This window comes from Sturnus vulgaris, chromosome 3, assembly GCF_052056855.1.
Source record: "Sturnus vulgaris isolate bStuVul1 chromosome 3, bStuVul1.hap1, whole genome shotgun sequence".
NCBI lineage: Eukaryota > Metazoa > Chordata > Aves > Passeriformes > Sturnidae > Sturnus > Sturnus vulgaris.
In genome coordinates, this window is record NC_142245.1 from 101,274,955 (window position 1) to 101,294,354 (window position 19,400).

Sequence of the window (19,400 nt, forward strand, 5' to 3'; positions counted from 1 at the left end):
AGGTTTTTCTCACAAAGACTGAGGAATATGACGTGAATTCAATTGTTATCTCAGTCTGAGCAGCTCTTCAAGGCATTAGGGCTGACAGTGGAGTGTGAAGGTGCATAATGTGATTCTATGTACAGTAATTTCTTTTCCTATGTGATCTTGTAGAGTTGGATTGGTCACAGTGCATTTCACCAGTGATTGTAAAAGAATTAGGAGGGTTGTAAATCACCCACGTGTTGTCATTTTAAAGATAAAGACAGGAATGTTGTACCACTCAAGTCATTCAGTGTTAGCACTATTAACAACTTAAGCTCCTTAGGCTGTTAGCAGAGAGGAAGTAGTGTATTTGTTAATTGCGTGCTAAACAAGAACAGAAAAAGGCAACAGGGACGTAATTGGGAGGGTTTTATGCTACTTGCATCCTCAGTTTGCTTATTTAATACATTTTAGTTTCCTGAAACCATTTAAATGCTTATTTTTTGACTGTTGTTATACCCTTAAACCCCAGTGAACCACGTTCTTTTGCAGAGAATTCTAGTAACTCTGTAGTATGATTTTTATGTGTTTTACAACAAGCTCAAATATAAAAGAACTTACATACTTTAAGATCTGAAGTCTTCGTCTTCAGGTGGAGATAAACGTGGAGGTGGAGAAAAAATAATGTTCCTGATCCCTAATCTAATGAAAAAAATTATGTATCATAATACATAATTTAATAAAAAAATAATACTAACATGAAGATAGTATACTCTCTGTACAATAGATCATACTGTGAATATAAATGATTGTTTGATTCAGGTTTTCATATGCCACTGCAAGTCAAATGGGAAATAAAATTAGAAGCAGACATGAGTAGTCTCATTGTTTCAGACACATAGTGGGATAAAAAACAGAACCATCATTGCTGTAACTAATCTATTAATGTTGCACAGTGATCTCTGTCTGGCAGTAGACTTAAATTGAAAACATGTCACACGAAGAAAGGAAACTATTTGGTGTCTTGCTTTTCAAGATAGCATAGAAGCCTTATTTTTGGTATTCTGAGTTTAGACAGTACTCAGTCAAATGTGTTGGCCTTTTGAAACAGCATGGAAAGTTGTCCCTTCAAGCCTTTGTAAGTTTAGAGGGAAATTGAATTGGATTAATTTTGAATTGAAATTAGCTGTCATGAGTCAGAGTACATCCCACACTTTTAGTAAGGCTTGTTGGTGATACAGACACAGGATTTGTAACCCTTCAACATCACTGTTTTTTTGCCCAATTTCATGCTTTTTCCTCTTAATATACTGTATTTTTTGTATGGCAGACGTTACTCAGTACTGTTGACATTTTTCAAAAGAGTTTATTTAAAGAGAGGTGACACCAATGAGTCACCCAATAGTTTCCTGATTTCTTATGGTCTGCTGCATATGTGTGTGAAACTGCCTGTGGATTGTACAAAAAGACCAGAAGAAAGCAGGAAATGTCTCAGTAGTTTTAGTAGTTTAGTGGTTTTAGATTTTGACTTATGATCTTGTTCCCATTTGGGACTGTTGCTATTTCTCTGGGGCAAGTGGCATTTTATTGATAATGCTACAATGTTGTCCCCCCATCAAAGCAGGTGTGCTTGTGATTTGAAAGTAATTTCTGTTGGAGGTTGTTTTATTTTTTAGTTCCTACAACTGATATATTATTCCATAGGAAGAAAACCTCAACAGTTTCTGGAAAAGACTATATTTTTGACAAGGAAAATATTTTCTGTCTGTAGGCATGTTCCTCATAGGATTCTGTTAATCATGTTAGATCACAGGTTTAACTGCTTTGCAAAACAGATTCAGGTTTTTGTCTTTGGTTAGCTGTTTCTTCAGTTTTATGCAGTCTAAGGGAATGCTTAGATGGAAGAAGTGATCTGTGATAGTGAGATATTTATTGTTTCCTAATTAAAGCAGCATAGATGTACTGCTCCCAAAGGTTTTTTTCCTTTTCTTATTTTGTTTTTTTTTTCTAGTTCTTGCTCTTCAGGGGAGTCTCTCATGATAAACAAAGCAGCTATTCACCCATCATTTTCCAAAAGACCAAACAGCTGCCTACTTTCCTAGCAGGGAACAAGAAATCTTTTTTTTTTCCTACGGGTCCCTGAGGTCAGAATGACAGAGGAAAAGATTAGTTTGCTTGCATTGTAAGCTGTATGTAAGATGAAAACATTGGAGTATAAGATTCTGTGACTGCTTCTTATAAATATGCAATGATCTGTTGGGCTTTTGTAACAGTACTGAGTTTCTATACAATGGAGCTCTCCAGCTTGACCATATTGATTTTATTCGTTTTTTAAACTTAGGACTTCAGTCTTCAAATGGAGTGGTACTGAGTAGGTGGGAAAACCATGGAGCATTGTCAGTGTTTATGTGCTTTTTTCTGTGAGTAGAACTGAAAAGAAGAAATACTTGTGGTGAAAAGTTGAAAATATAATTATTACTTTTTTAAGCAAGCTGCAAACTTTTCATCAAAATATTAATGTTAATTAAAAACCTGTTACTCATTTAAAAGAGAAACAAGAAGAAAATTTTCTACCACTTTATGAAAGAATCGATTATGAAATATCGAGTGGATGTCCTTCCATTCTGAACTCCTCTCTTTATCCCTACCACAAACTCACTGTTGATCCAAAGGAACCATTTTATCAGTGAGAAGGTAGGTCAGGTTTCATAACCTTTTGGTCCAAGCTCCTTCTTCAGACTGCAAGATCCCTGCTGTGGAAGAGCTTTTTAAATTATGGACAATTGATCATTGTGATGTGAGCAAATCCAGGCAAATGCATATGATAAATCACAGATACAATCAAACACCTCCTGATTAAACAAACTTTAGAGAACAGCCTTTAGTCACAACTGAACTGAGCTTGGTATGAACCAGTGACCGAAAGGTGAAAGGCTTTTAGCCTCTAAACTCCAGGCATTGATTTCTAATTCTCTAGTGAAATCAATCCCATGACATAGATATATTGAGTCACCTTATGGCTGCCCCAACTCCCCCGACCTTTGTCCTCTCTCTAATGTATGGAAGAATATTTAATGCAGCTTGTTTATGAAACAAGCTGTTCCCTCTGTCAGCTGCTGCCTTGGGCCATGGCACGAGCAGGGCATTTAGAGGATGATGATGAAATGTTTGGGTTCTCAATGTTACTCAATCTGCCACATAAAATGCTCTGAGCAGGGGTGGCAGAGCCCTGCAAGGAGAAATGACTGAACAGCATTTTATTGCACTGGAACTATAAGAGCATGCTGTGTTCTATCCGTGGTGTCAGGGCTGAGCTGCATTAATGAAGCAATGGCTGTCACCAGAGAGTGTCAGTCAGAGGGAATGGGATGGAAAAGGGCGGTGGCAGGAGCTTGCAAGAAACGACTGAGTCTCACTCAGAGGGGCTGGAGAAACTTAAGGTGAAAGATGATAATTTGACTTAAAGGAAAATTAAAAAATAAACGTATAAAATTTCCTCCAAGGGCTTTTCAAAACAAGTGGACAATTTAGATTTGTTTAATCCTTACTAGGCCTTACCTGTATGCTGTATAGAATGTAAACTAATTTTCCAGAAGATGAAGCAGAGTTAAGAATACATGATTAAGGCAAAAGGCTTTTTCAGGTAAAAATTATTGCTGCATCTGTTTTGGACAGATGTAATTTGCAGAAGTGATCTGAAAATCTCAAGTCTAAATGACAAGATTTTGTGTCTACTGTTCAACTTGGATTGAACAAACACCTCAACACTTGGCTTTGTCAAGTTGCCTTGTCAAGACACTCTCAGCAGAGTGATAAAACCTAAAAAGTGTACTTTTGCTAAAAAACAAAATAAATTTGAAAACGTGTCTGGTCTTGTAAGTGGTAACCAGGCAAAAATTGCAGTGCTGCTGCTGTGATGCTCTGTGTGCTGCCGAATATATGGGAAGTTTTCATTTACTAGAAAAAGCATTTTTGATGATTTCTTAATTGGCATAAAATGCGTGCAAACTCCACAGCTTTTGCCACATCCGTTCTAATTTTGTTTCCTTTTGTTGTTGCTTTTATTGCAGCTACTCAAGGCTCTGTGATGTTAGACAGATGCTTTTGTGCTGACTGATATAACACAGGATTCTGCAGAGTCATGACTTGTCCTGATTTTATGAGTCACAATGACTTTTATCATCCTACTGACTAGGATCAGAGGGATAATAGGCAGCTTTCAATGGTTGTTAGCCACTTGTTCCCATGGATACCAGACCAATCTCCACATCAACTTTAGTTTTTAATAAATTCTTCTGAACCTTTTGAAAATTAATGGAAGTGCTCAGGTTGAAAACCAAGCAACAGGTGTTTACAGAGCATTATGTTTCAGTTCTTGTACTTTACAGAAAGAAAAAAGTGTTGACCATTAGTTTGTAAATTTAATTTATTTGAGGTATGTGATTGAAATAATAAATTTCATACATGGATCTAAATTTCATTTACCATATTATTGATCCTTCATTCCAGTTTTTTCTTTTAAATGTTATTCTCCACCTTATGTGAAATGCATTTCCTTTATTTTTACCATGTTTCAATTCACTGAATAGACCCTTTTAATTTCAATTCCTGTTATAACACATAAAAATGTTCATTACATATGATTAAGGTGAAAGAAAAGATCATACTTCAGGTCATGTGTAGGGAACAGAGAGAAGATTTCCATGGGCAAGATTATCTTTTAATTGCTCAGTATAGGATGATAATAATAATAATAATTATTATTATTATTATTTTCAGATAGTTGCATTAGTCTGATGGAAGATGAAAATGTCTTTAGAAATACTTTGTAAAATGGACAAACAAATGAAGCATCTTAAGGCAGCTGTGTGAGCAGTGCCCCTCATTTACGATGCTAATGACATCAGCACCATGAGGCCCTTGTTGAGGCTCAAGCTGTGTATGTCAGAATGAGAGGAAATGGCAGCATCCCTGGAAATGCCCCATCAAGCCTGAGTACAAAAAGCTTTACGGGGGAAGGACTATGTCTCTGTTGTGTCTATAAAGTTGCAGACACTTTGTTCCTGTAATCATAAATAGTTTCAACTGCTGTGAAGTGCTGACACAGTCCAGCCGTATTTTGACAAAGCTATTTTAAATTAATAGCACAGGAATGCTTTAGTATTTTCTCCTCTCTAAAATAGCATCTGTAGAAGGAACTTGGTATTTAAATATGTTTAGATCTATTTAAATATAGTAGGTTAAACATACCTAATTTGTTTTAGGCTTAATTGCATGTTTCACTGATTTGAGGGAAGTGAAATTCAGTGAAATTGGATGAGATGTCAATGAAAACTGAAAGAGAAGTGAAGCACGTACGTGCTGTGGTACTGAATAGGGCTGGGGTTAAGCAATTGACTCAGTGCTCTTCAGTCAGAAACTTCATAGGTAGGTAATAAATAGGAATTGTGACCTTTTTCTATGGGAGAAAATGAAAAATATGGCCCATTTTATTTGTTTTTAGACATGGGGCTGTGTTTTTGCAGTCTGGTATCTGAAGTGCAATACACTTTCTGTGCAAAGCGCAAATACTTTTCTTGAGGAAAACGTTAATAAAGATTTCACTCTGTGAAAAAAACCCAACCAAAAACCCAAAACATAAATACAGCCTTTCCTCTGGAAAGAGTCATACTTGAATATTATTAATAGTGACCCTCATATCTCACTGGATTATGTGTATTGTTTATTTTATCAGGCTTTTCTGGCAATTGTGTTGGCTGTGGCAAGAAGGGCTTCTGCTACTTTACAGAATTCTCAAATCACATTAATCTTAAACTGACCACTCAGCCCAAGAAACAGAAACACTTAAAGTATTATCTGGTCAGGAATGCACAGGGAGCTCTGACCAAAGGATCTGTGATCTGCTGGAAAGGGGCAGGTAAGATAATGAAGCTGTCTTCCTCGAGCTCTGCTTTTCATCATCCAGGCTCAGCTATCACGGGGGCTGGCGTCTGTGTAAAGCCTAGGAGAGATCATTTGAAAGGCTCTTTAAAGCCAGGTGACTGCTAGAGCAGCTGTAAAAGCCATTGTCTGACCTCATATGAGCCTGGCATGTCTGAAGACATTGCTTCCTTTATTCCAAGTGTAGCCTCTAAGCAATTCATGTGTGAAATTGTCAGAAAGAAAAAGAAGGTTCTTTTTTTTTTTTTTGTTAAGAGTTCAGAGGCCGGCAGTCTTCAACCAGTACCTGCTCAAGCACCTTGTTCCAATTGCCAGAAAGTTCAGGCCTCTCAGGAAGCACCTCCAGCGAGCCTCTCCCACCTCCAAATTCCAGTGCTCCAGCTGGGACTCAGCAAACAGGTACCTCTCAGAAAGAAAACACTGGGGTTAAAACACTTCCACTTAACTCTTCTGTGCTTGTGTGTTTGGGTGTACTTGTGTGAAAGCAAAGGTAAACAAACAAGTAAGCACACTGCCTAATAAAACAAGCTGAATAGAATTAGAGATCTATTACAAACAAAGAAACCAATTATACTTTGAAGGCTTCTCGATGTCCATTTGTTCATGTCAGATTTATGAATAAAAGATTAGCAAATTGTAAATAGGTGTTCTGCAGCTTGCTGATAAGTTGAACCAAACCAAAACGTTTTAAAAAGCCCTTATTTCTCGAGTGTTTTTCCAGCTGTCACTTGTCTGGTCACAGATGACAACTGTTACAGGAGCCAGTGTAATTTTAGCTTTTTTTGTCCGATCCAATCTATTGTATGCTATGACCAGAATCCTTTTCAAAACAGACGTTATATAGGCATTGGCTTAAAAGTTTGTGAATTTTTTCTTCTGCTGAGAAAAGTGACTTTAATATTAAAACCAAATTAATGGTCAGTGTCTGTAACTTTCTTTGTATTAAAAATTATTTCTGAGACCTTTACTTTTTCATTTCATTGACATAAATGAAAGGTGATAGATGGTAGAGGCTAGAGTGATGTCTCTGAGCTTCTTCATAATGAAAACAGCACTACAGTGTCCCGTGACTATTACAGGTTCCTCCTGGGTTTTTACACAGGGGAGCTGAAGCACATCTGTGGTGGTTATATTCTATTCTCTGTATGAGATAGAAGTCTGTTAAATAGTTGTGATCTGGAATACTGGTGGCCTTCCAGAACAAATCATCAATTTCTTTATGATAACAGATTGCCTTTTTTTTTCTTTTCCCTCAGATATTTCAAAAAAGCTACATTAATTACAAGCATGTTAGACTTGAGAACACCTCTTTTTTTTTAATGCAGCATAGTTAAAAAAATCTTAGGGAAAGATTGGGATGGAGGCTTAGTAAGTTTTAAACATCTCTCTTTTGCCTGACTCTTGAGTACACTTTATGTAAGAGCCAGGGTCATGCAGAGAAGCTATAGCTTCTGACATATGCATTTAATTGAAGAATCAGATTTTGCCCAGGCACTTAATTGGGAGTAGGAGGTCAGAAGTGGATTGTTTCATTCAGCATTGTATTCATTCTGGGCAGATCCTGATGGCTCTATTAAAGTAAATGATGAAATGATTGGTTTGTTATATCAGCTGAGGATCTTGACTTAGAAATGTTTAATGTAAATTCTTCGGGGTTTTTTTCTTGTCAGCTGCAGCCGTAGATCACATCCCTTCAACAGCTGCATTCAGCTCAGCAGTTTATAATGGCAAGGAATCACCTAAACAGCAGTTGATGAAAAATAACCTGCCTGCTCTGACGAGACCTTCAGTGCTAGGTATTTGCATGGATTTGTTGTTTAATAACCCTAAACTCTATGTGTGTAGCAGAAGCATTGAATTATATAATGATTGTAATTTCCAGAAAGAATAGAAATTACCATTCCTTTCCAAGTCCTTTCTGACCACAATGCTGTTTTCTGTGTTAATTTCCAGGAAAATAAATTCTTTATATTCTTTCAGCCATAGTTTGGTTACAGTTCATATTATTAACTGGATTTTCTCCCCTCATATTTATAGTTCATTCATTTAATAGAGACACAGACCAGATTCTGAATCCAGGTTCTTAAAGAATGTGTCAGTTTGCATCGATTTCACCAACAGATTTTGTGAAGGGAATTAAGAAATATTTATAAGTAATCACTCATAGTCATTCTTATTGCAGTTCCTATTGCACTGTTGCAGTTCACCTTGGGATGGAGAGTTAGACTTTGGCCACTGGCTCCAAATTCAAGAAACTGTCCTGACTGAAGCATTATTATAATGATTTTTGTTAATTGTTTTCTGTCACGAACTGTGTCACTGGCTTATTTAAAGAGGAAAAATCAGTTTTCCCTATGGCTAGAAACAAACTGTAGCTCTGTTTCAGGATAAATCTTCTCAAGTTTCCCTGCTGGCATCACAGACAAATTCTCCTTCTCTGCCCATTCAGGCTCTTAATCTCTTCTTTCCATGCAGCAGCACATTATTGCGAATTAATTTCAGAAGGATTAATTTCACATATCAACATATCTGCAGGGAAGAGCACAGCACTGTCAAATAAAAAAATCTTTTGTATTGCTCTAAGTATCTTGTGACTTTGTCCCAGCGCTGTGCCAGGACAAGGGAAAGGATGAGCAGCACAAATGGCCAAAGGCTGCCCTCCCGTGGTAAAACGTAAGGGAAAACTCATTGGAAATCCGGGTGTGAGGCTCTGCCAAGGGAACGATCTTCTAGAGCGGAAGGTCTCAGGTTTATCTTTAATTTTATAAATTTTTCAAAATTAAACCCACACTTTTAATGTGAAATTCTTACTTTGCCTCGCATTTTATGCGGGATTAACTATCCTGCCAGGAGATACAGCCTTGGCAGGGTGGAGCAGTGTTAGTGTAGTCATGTCCAGAAACAGAAATAGCTCAATCCTGCAAGTTTCTGAGAAATCCCTGGAGGGCCGTTGACTCACAATAATTAGAAATACTTGATGTTAGCGGAAGCTCATCTTTCTAGGAGTTTGCAGGAGTGCACAAGGAGACTCAAGAAAATGATGAAAGAAAATGAAAGAAATTAGTCATCAGGATCTCCTAGAGAAACTGTGAGAAAGCTATTTTTAAGAAAAAACAAATGAACCCATACATTGGTAGCAGGAATGTGTAGTAGTTTGATAGGATTTAATATGGAATAACATAAAACCAAAGACCGAAACATCAAGAAGTGGCAAAAATCCTGTAAATGGGGAAATCTTTGAAAATAACTCAGATGTTTATTGCTATTATTCTGAAACCCTTGGGAATATTATTTTTCAATAAGTTACATGTAACACTGTGTCATGTGTTTGGAAATAAAAGGAGCAAAATGCCCACAGTCTTGACTTCAAAATATTAATACTTTAAAGGATTGCTAGTATGTCTCTTACTGTACTTATTCTGTATTTTTCTTAATAGAGAGAAAGTATTGGTATAAGATAAGGAAAATCTGGATAATTAAGAGTTCTCTGCACCAGAAATTTCCAAGAAGTTTAAGCAGGACACAAAGTAAAACAAACCACACAAAATTATCATATTAACAGGCTTGACCTTTTCTACTATCATACTCATTGAATACATTCAGTCTATCAAAGTATATTGAATTACCACACACAAACCTATGTACCTTTTATTCTAATATTTCTCTGAAATATTCAGGCACATTAACAAATTCAGGGCCTCCAAAAAAGCGCCATAAAGGTTGGTCACCAGAATCTCCATCATCCACTGAAACTTGGAACTTGCAGCTCAATCCACAAGCTCCAAACAGAATTAAAAATGGTAAGCTATACCCGAAGCAATGATTTTGTTTCAGTATTCAGAAAATAATGGGCAGAAAGAGGCATTATTTTAAATGCAGATTCATGTGAGAGATTTCTCTGTGCTCACCTAGATGCTTTATTTCCATTGATTTGTTTTTGAGGCTCTGAGACTAATTCTCCTTAGATTCCAGTCACCGAGTCATTTACAAATCCCAACAGATACCTGGGTTCATTTTTTGACACCAAAACACCTTTGGAATATTAAAATTATTATGATAACTCAGGTTCATAATAACAGTACCTTCCATTGTTTAAATTATTTGCATAATATTCTTGGCACTTGGATTTTGTAGTCTAGATACAAATAAGAGTGACATGCAGTGAAATAAACCCAGTTTCCCCCAAATAGGGGAAACTTCTCCTATTTCTTTTAAAGTACTATTAAAGTTACTGCACTATTTACTGTACTTTAATGTATTATTAAATAAACTATTTATTTTAATGTACTATTTTTTATATTAAAATTACCATAAAGAAGTTATGCCTGAGCAATGAGCAAATGTTGAATCTTATTTTTTCTTTCTTATAGCAATAAAAACTGTTTAGAATGAGTGAAACTAAATATATCACACAGAACTCATGAATCATAACCACACATGTAATCACAAATACACGGTATCACATAAGTGTCTCTATTCATGCATTCATACCTGGAACTGTTTATAAACATTTCAAAATCTTTGGATGCATGTGGGATGTCCAATGTTGCAGTGACATAATTAGTCCTCCAAGACACTTTGCATGATAATGTGGGTTGTAGTAACAGGGCATGAGGTGTTTGATGGAGCCATAAAAATCAGGTAATACTGATAGCAAATGCGGGTATGAGATAATGCTGAATAACTTCTCTTTGAGAAAATCATTACCACGCCTAACTTCAGTAATAATATGTCTAAAATCTTAGATGGAGGAAGCCTGCCATCTTTGCCACATTCTGCTTTGGTGGGACCAGCCTCCTCTCCAATGGTGGGCTCAGGAGAACCAGTCTCAGTTCCTGACAACTTGCTGAAAATCTGTAAAGCAAAACCAGTTATCTTTAAAGGTAAACTCCCCAATCCCACAACAAGGCCTCTTTTTTTTGCAAGAGATGTAAAGATATATCCCACCCCTAAACACTGCTAACACTATCCATTTTAAGAGGCTGGGTATTGAAACTGTTTAATGCAGTCTAACTGTTTAATAATATGGAAAATGACGAAATTAATGTGATGTGTACATGCATTTATTTCGTAGGTCATGGAAACTTCCCATATCTTTGTGGGAACATTAATGATGTGATAGTGAGTCCTTTGTTGTACACCTGTTACAGAAATTCACAGTCTTTGTCTAGAGCATATGAACAGTACGGTGCATCCACAATACAGCCTATTTCTGAGGAAATGCAGCTGTTACTGACTGTCTACTACCTTGTTCAGCTAGGTAAGATTGTTCTACATCCAGATACACTACATTGAATATATTACATGAAGGCCAGTGAGAAGGGAAATATTAGGGTAGTATAGTACTAAATATGAGTCTTTGATAATGTGATATTAAACTATTTCATTCATGGTTATGGAACAAAATGAAGTAACGATGTCTTGAAGTCCAGGCAGATTGAATTATAGACATACCAAGTTTATTTTTTGCTATCATCTGGGACCTCTGCAATGAAAATTAAAGGAAAAGAGTTGTAATTCACTGTTCTTGCGGACAATCTATGGTTCAGAAGTAGTATTATGCTGAGACAGGCAGCACTCAACCTCTTAAATATTTCTAATTCCTGGTACTCAGGTTCAAATTAGGGCAGCTTTATCTGAGTATCACAAAGGCATTTCAGAATGAAAAATTTGCTTCACATCTGCCAAAGGCAGCAGAGTTATGCATGCAAAAATCTGAAGCATGGTTTAAAAAAAAAAAAGTTTTTAACTCAACAGTTTTGTTTAATTGTTCCATAATATTTCCCTGTTATTATTTTTTAGCTGCAGACCAGGTCCCTTTGATAGAGGATTTGGAGCAGATATTCATGCGGTCCTGGCGGGAATCCCACCTGTCCGAAATCCGTCAGTACCAGCAGGCTGTTCCGCAGCCCTTCCCGCAGCTGCCCAGCCACATCACCCCGGTGACTTCAGCACAGCTGCCCTGGCTGGCAGGGCTGGCAGCCAGCTCCTGCAATGACAGCGTCCACATCATTGAGTGCAGCTACTCCCTGGCTGAAGGGCTTTCTGAGATGTTTAAACTACTCATGGAAGGAAAATTAATAAAGACAAACTATGTGGTGATCATATGTGCCAGTAGAAACCGAGCCATTGATTCCTGCATTGTGATAACAGGTAATATCCCAGGGATGTGTCTCCTTGAAAACCAGAGGAATTCAGTGCTGTGAGGGGTTTGGTTGGAGTTCCAGTAAGTTGCCTCACAAAGCAGAGCTTTGACCAACTTTGATGGACCCAAGCTGGCAGTACACAGTTGGGTCTCTCCCCAGCAAACCATCTTCTGCCTGCATTGCCCATTTTCTCACCAAAACATCTCAACCAACATGGATGCAAACAAAAAATAGAGAGTTACAGCACACATGGTACATAAAGCTCTCCTGCTCTGTGCAGCTGGGATATTACTGCAGATAACTTTTTACTTAGCTTCTAAAATGTCTTTCAATGTCATTCCCTCCAACAACCTGCTCCCGATTAAATAAATTACCTAAATGGCCATTCAAAGATTCTTTGTGATTGTAAGATAATTGGCAATTGCTTTCAATATTATATGTTCTTTTTATATCCTGTGACAACAAATACTTTCCAAACTGGGAATGAAATACAAAGAATTGTAAAACATGGATCTATTTTACATGTGTCTGGTGCATATATGTGTCAGAGACATAAACGACCCATCTCTGCAATTTTTGTGTGTGTGCAGTATTCATTTAGTTGTATTTTTGTTATTATTTAGAACGTTCTTAGCTTTAATTTGAAGTGGTTTAAAAATTCCTTTTATATTTTTTTGTCTTTTAGGAAAATATCAGGCAAGAGTTCTGTCTGAGAGCATGCTCAGTCCTTCAGACTACCAAAAAGAAGTTAACTATCAGCTGGTCACAGGGAAGGTGGAAATTCTGGGGTCCTTCTTTAGCACACTCTGCCCAGGTACCTAACAAGTTGTAAAGAGGCATATTTCCAAATCCCTGAAACTTTTAAGTCTGAGAAAATACCTGTGCTCATTTCCTTACCAGAAGCAAGACACCATTAGAAATACATGAAAAATGCAGGACAAAGTTGTGAAAGTACAGTTGAATTGAAATTCCACCTAAAAGCATCAGTTTCTAAAATCCATTGGTTTCATAAAAATAGGTCAGCAAATAGTGGAGTATATTATTCTGAGCTATGCAAATCCATCCTTATATTATGTAAGTCTGTATGCAAATGAATGTATAAATTCTTTTGCCTTAAGCATTTAGACCAGAATAGATCAGAGCTATTTTATGAAAGGTAGGATTTGGCTCTTCAATTTTATCATACTTCCAACTTGATTGTGATGCCTGGGACAGAGAGGAAAATTGCAGAGAGCCAGGGTTACTGGATCATTTTTTAAGTGAGTGTACTGAGAATTACAACAAGCAGGATTATCTGGGGATAGATCAAGCCATATGGAAAGTTAAACCATATCTCATAACTAGGGCAAATGCAGCATATTTGTCAATGTTAATGGGATGTTACAGTCTTTTTTTCCATTCATATCATGTTGGTAAATAGATCACAAGAACCCTTCTGAATGTGTCATGATATTTTGAGTGGTCACTTAAGGGAATATAATTTTCCTTAAATCTTCTTGTAGTTATGCATTATTTATCTTAGTATCTTCAAAATACGCTTCTCAAAATCAAAGAGAACCATAGAGAGTCATGGAGAATCATAGAGTTCTCTGCTGTTGCTATTGTTTGAACAGAACAAGTAACTGAGCATCCTAAAAATAGTTGTCACTATATTCACTGGACTGCTCTTCACAGGACAGGCTCTGCCTTTCTGAGCCCACTGCACACATGCTCAAACATCTTTTCAACTGCTGAGAAAATACTAATGCCTGGGTCAGGCATATTGTACTCTCTGCATAGCTTTCATCTCTAAGTAGGGTCCCTGCTCTATAGAAATGGGTATGTTTGCAGATATGCAATACTTCAATAAAATATACCTTGCTTGCTTCAGCATTGTGTATAGCTACAAAAATAATAATTTTCTTTTTGCTGTATCAGAAATATTTTCTCTTTCTGTCCGTCAAAAATGTTAGAGTTTTAAAAATGTTTATCAGATTTTTCTCAACTTTCTTGTAATCCTTGTTACTGAGCAGTGTGGATCCATGGCCTGAACATAAACTAAGCCAGTTTCATGTCTTTGTTGTGGCTGGTTTGCACCAGGGCCTTGAGGTTAGTTTTCTACCCCATTCCATAAATGTCCTGGCTGGTCTGCAGAGATAGTTTGTCATTCTCTGGTCTGGTTTTCATTTTACTAGTGATACTTTGTAAAAACAGATGCAATAGAAAATAACAAGAGAGTTCCTGTATAAAACAGCCAATAAGCCAAGGGCAGGATAGCTAGCAAACATATATATAAAGTTTTTAAGATCTACAAGACAAAACCCATATGAAATGCAGCTCTTATTAACATGGATGTTTATTCCACTATCCCTTCAATTTGACAGAGGGTGACATTGATATTTTGCTGGAGAAATTTTATCAGGAAAACCAAGGGCACATCTCTTCATCACTTTCTGCTTCAGTGAATAAACCAACAGCAGTGAATGGAGCTGGAACAGCTGTGTGTACCAGTAAGTAAGGAGGATGCTCTAAAGAGGTAACAGAGTAGGGCACTGGACACCAAATTCAGGGTGCACAGTAAGAACCCTCTGGGCAGAGCCCAGAAGGCAAAGGTCCTGAGGCAAACAGCAACTCATGTCTTGGAATATTCAGATTTACACTGATGGATGTTCTGCTTCATTCCACTGGGTATTATAGTGTTTGAAGATGTAAGTTGTTCTTCTGTGGTAGCAGAATGCTATTGTTCAAATTCATTTTCAGGTCTCAGACACTTACAGGACCAAAAAGTCCAAATATAGAAAGATTTATTTGCATATTCTATATGAATTTTCATAAATGAACTCCTAAATATAGTAAATAAGCAAAATACCTTAAAGAGTAGATTAGTCATTCTTTGCCAGACTCTTAGTATTTTGCATTAAATCAGCCTTTGGGCATATATCTAAACAGAATTTTGCCTTTTTCCAGGTTATGAGATTGAACGACATCAAATTCGTCCATTCCAGCTAGCAGTGGCTCAGAAATTGCTGTCTCATATTTGCTCAATTGCTGACTCCAGCACTCAAAATCTTGATTTGGGTTCCTTCGAGAAAATTGATTTCTTGATTTGTGTTCCACCCTCCGAAGTGACTTATCAACAGACTTTGTTTCATCTCTGGCACTCAGGTGCTCATTAGTGAGCTTTATTTTAGATTTACACAACATTCTTAGATGTATTCATATCCAGAAATACTGACACTTTGTTCCATTCTTTTAGGTATATTGTTAGAACTTGGATTAGAAAAGGAACATCTTACAAAGCAGAGAGTGGAACAGTATGTTATGAAACTAGATGCAGAAGCCCAAATTAAGTTCAAAGTCTTTTTACAAAACTCTATGCAGAATCCACACACACTGTTTGTCTTAATCCATGATCACGCACACTGGGATCTAATGAGGTAAGAAAACTGTTATTGTTTTTAGAGAAATTATTATCTGCATTATTTCTCAAGATTAGTTTTTAGATTTATCTCTTCCTTCATCTTTGTTTGCATCTTTCTGCTAACTCTGCCTCCCTGTGCATTGAATAAACATGTTTTAAGGTCCTTTATGACTTACTCTTACCCTTCTTATTATATTGTGCCTCAGTGGAATATTCCAGCTTTTTTTGCTCCCCATTCTTATCTACTTTCAGCCTTAGCTATTGTTTTTTTGGCTGTTTGTTCAGGGGAAAGCTTCCTGTGAAAGTACACAGAGCTCATCCTCTGTTATTGTCCTCTGGGCTGTAAAATTTGCAAAACTCTGACCCAGTGAGTAGACAACCAGTGAGCCAGCACTGCTGATTATTTTTTTCCCCAGTTCTTTTCTATCCAAAATCACTACTTTGTAAGAATTGAAAGCTTCTGTGGATTCGTAGTGATGCCAGGTAGAGTTCTGAAGGAAAGAGAAGAGCTCCTGTCCAGTGCTAACCAAGTTCCCATCAGCTCACTGGTGTAACTCATTGCTTCCCTCACAGAGCTGTGTCCACACATTCTCAACAGCCTGCCTGCTGAGAAGTGGGGCTGCTTCTGCTGTCTGGTTCTGAGGCTCTTGGGGAAGTTGGAAAACATTCTGAATTTCAGAAACTCCAACATATTCCCCCACTTTGGGATCATGGTAGTGTTTCTGAAACCACAAAATGTGGAATCTTGCTTGTGGATGAAGTGAGGTCTTGTCTTTCACACTGATTAACAATGATGGCTTTCAATGAAACTTCCTCTGAGGGTTTCTTGTTCAGCTCCCCTGTCTTAGGAACTTGGACTTTTACAGCTGTCCCAGCCTTTGAGGCATTTATTAATATAACATCCTTGACTGGTAGGGAAGTACCTATGTTGCTGCTTAACTCTGTTTTCTATCTAATAAAGATACAGAGGTAGGTAAATGCCAAAAATAAATAGCATGAATTTGGGCTGAAATTTTGCACAGGAGCAAGGAATTGACTGTCAGTATTCAGTGATACTATGATTTGTTCTAAGAGTAACTATTCTTTGCTTTTTCTCTCTTTTTCTATCATGCTGACTTACCACCTGCACTTTTCTATCTTGATTTTTGTAATTAGAATTATGTTTTTTTAAGGGCAGCACTAACCATCTGACCAAAGTTACTACAGGACTATGTGTCTATTGGTAACTGCCACATCAGTTTCCTTTCCTGCTTTATCTTTCATACTCTGGTAGCTGCAAAGGATTGGTAATTTGGTAGCTAGAGAGCTTATCACACTCACAGAAATTTTTACTTGCAGTGAAATAATTTGCATTTTCTTTTCCCATCCTTCTGTGCAACAATTTCAGGATAAAAGAAGAGTCCTAAATTCCTTTAACTTAGATTTTACATCCAAGTTTGAGTTATTCCACTGACACAAATATTCCCTTTTGCTGATCACTTTGGAGAGTTTTGGGTTTCTTTTTTTGCAGTGCTATGCATAGTCTTTATCCTCAAACAGAGCTGTCGACAGGACTTGTTGATAGACTGTTGAACTGCAGGGAGGTGAAAGAGGCACCAAATATTGTGACCCTCCATGTGACTTCCTTCCCCTATGCGCTGCAGACACAGCACACTCATATCAGCCCTTACAATGAGATCCACTGGCCTTCTTCATACAGCAATGTAAGATGGATGCTTTGAAGTGCTTTTCTGAGCTTTTCACGAGTTATTTTCCGTTTATGTACTTGATAAAACTGTGAAGTCCCCATGATTTTTGTAAACAAGACTGAAGTTTGAATGACATCTTGTTCAGTCTGTAGCAAGTTCATTTTTCCTTTTATTATCCTTTCTAGCTTTCTTTTTATTTATTCCTTTTATATTTTCCATAAACCTTAGTAGCTCTGCTAAAATGTTTTGAGCTACATAAATGGAAATCTTCTTCAGTTCTGTCTCTAGTGCATTACTGCGTAAATATATATACATACATGGATTTTCTTCATATGTGTGCATATTTATTCCATATAGCTGTTTGTGTATATGGATATGTGGGGAGAGAGAAAGAAATTGGGAGAAATTGGGTCAAATTTTCATTCTCTCAAAATAACTAGTTCTATTTTTCTCTTTTTGTTTTAATATGTCAATGGTTAATCACTCATAAATTAATTCTTGATAGACTTTACCCTTATATTTTTATTGCTTAATTTGCTTTAGGGCGTAGATTTATACCATGAGAACAAGAAATACTTTGGACTGTCAGAATTCATTGAGTCTACCCTCTCTGGACATAGCATTCCACTGCTTCGGTATGACAGCTCTTTTGAAGCCATGGTCATGGCTTTGGGAAAGAGGTAAGGGGCCCTCCTTTGTTTAATAGGGAAAACTTAGGAAGTCTATTTAGGGCCTTGAGTTATTAGCCAGAAGACCTGGTGATTTTTTTCTTTTTTTTTTCTTTTTTTTCTTTTTTTTTTTTTTTTTCTTTTTCTGTTGGTTTTGTTTGGTTGGTTTTTCGTTTTGTTTGGGTTTTTTTAAATGTTTTTTGTTTCTTTTGTTTTGCTTTGTTTTTTCCTTCTCACTGTCTTACACATAATTCACATATGCAAGGCATTTCACCTGTTGTTATTTTCTCCTATCTATTTAGTATATACGGGCCTGCAATGTCATCAGTCGAGGCTGTCTCTTACTAAGAGCATGCACACTGCTTAGCCCAATTTACAGTGTGTTCTTCTAGTGACCTGTAACTACCTCTATATTATAATAATCTAACATTGTATCATCATGTAATTTAAAATGTGTTATTATTTTTGTCTAATATTATCACTTGCTCACCCTGGCTGATTTTGATTCTGTGTATACTGCACTTGGAACATAAAGAGAAGTTACATATATCACTGTGGTAGGTACACACAAATCAGAAATAAAAACTTCAGAGCAAGCCATAGTCGCTTTTCTGAGCAAGCCATAGCAAGCACTCCTTTTACTGTGCACCTGGGTTTAATTTCTGTGAAAATCAGAACACAGGAAGCTATTAGATATCTATAAACTTTCCATAAACTGGGGATTGAGACAGGGTGTAGCTGGCCTTGGGAAGTTGGAGTGCTCATTGGTTGCTGCCTACATATTCAGTCCTCTTGAACACAAGAGTAAGTTGGTTCAGGGCTTCAGTAGGAAAACAAGAGAAACACCCAATCCATCTCTGCCCCTTAAAATGGCACACAATGAAGAATACTCTTCTTATTGATAAGAAAATTTAATTTTGATTGATGATATTACTGAGGTCCTCAGCTAATATTATGTGATAAATTTTCTAACAGCAGTAAGGTATGGATAAACTAAAATGATGTAACCTTACTGGACTACTTGCTTAGTAAATCTTTAGGAAGAGAAATGAGGAGACAACGATCAGTTCTGATTGTGAAATGATGCCTTGCAAACACTGTACAACTGCAATTGATGAGATTCAGTTGTATAGTAGATATGAAAGATTCTTTACAGGAGAATATCCTGAGTTTACTATATTTAAAAAATATAAATAGCCTTTTCACTTAATCCATTAATGCTCTTTAATTCACCATTTATTTCAGGTTCCCCAGATTACACAGTGCAGTGATAAGGACTTTTGTCCTTATCCAACACTACTCTGCAGCTATGATGGCAGTGTGTGGCCTTTCTCAGATGAAGAATTACACCTCAGTTGAAACTCTGGAAATCACCCAAAATCTAATAAACTCTTCAAGACAATGTCCTAGTGGCCATGGCCTCATGGTAGTATTGAGAATTCCATGTGTCCCACTGGCTGCAGTGGCATATGAACGTCTGCATAATGTAAGGGAAAGACTAGCCCTTGAAGATAACTTTGAGATAATCTTGGGAAATCCTAATTCCGGAATCACAATCGGGAAGCACTTTGTGGAACAACTAAAGGTAAATTGC

At 37.0% G+C, this 19,400-nt stretch overlaps 1 protein-coding gene across 2 annotated transcripts in view; it reads left to right on the forward strand.

Annotated features, from left to right (window-relative positions):
* The window catches only part of GREB1 (growth regulating estrogen receptor binding 1), an 83,718-nt gene that overhangs the window by 34,638 nt on the left and 29,680 nt on the right, over positions 1-19,400 (forward strand). For both annotated transcript variants that reach the window (XM_014894971.2, XM_088162419.1), the window contains exons 5-18: positions 5,699-5,881; positions 6,160-6,303; positions 7,575-7,700; positions 9,582-9,704; positions 10,650-10,787; positions 10,979-11,164; positions 11,707-12,057; positions 12,736-12,864; positions 14,414-14,539; positions 14,997-15,194; positions 15,286-15,466; positions 16,961-17,153; positions 17,682-17,818; positions 19,052-19,391. In XM_014894971.2, the coding sequence (XP_014750457.2) occupies positions 5,699-5,881; positions 6,160-6,303; positions 7,575-7,700; positions 9,582-9,704; positions 10,650-10,787; positions 10,979-11,164; positions 11,707-12,057; positions 12,736-12,864; positions 14,414-14,539; positions 14,997-15,194; positions 15,286-15,466; positions 16,961-17,153; positions 17,682-17,818; positions 19,052-19,391 (2,555 nt within the window). The remainder of the gene's footprint in view (positions 1-5,698; positions 5,882-6,159; positions 6,304-7,574; positions 7,701-9,581; positions 9,705-10,649; positions 10,788-10,978; positions 11,165-11,706; positions 12,058-12,735; positions 12,865-14,413; positions 14,540-14,996; positions 15,195-15,285; positions 15,467-16,960; positions 17,154-17,681; positions 17,819-19,051; positions 19,392-19,400) is intronic.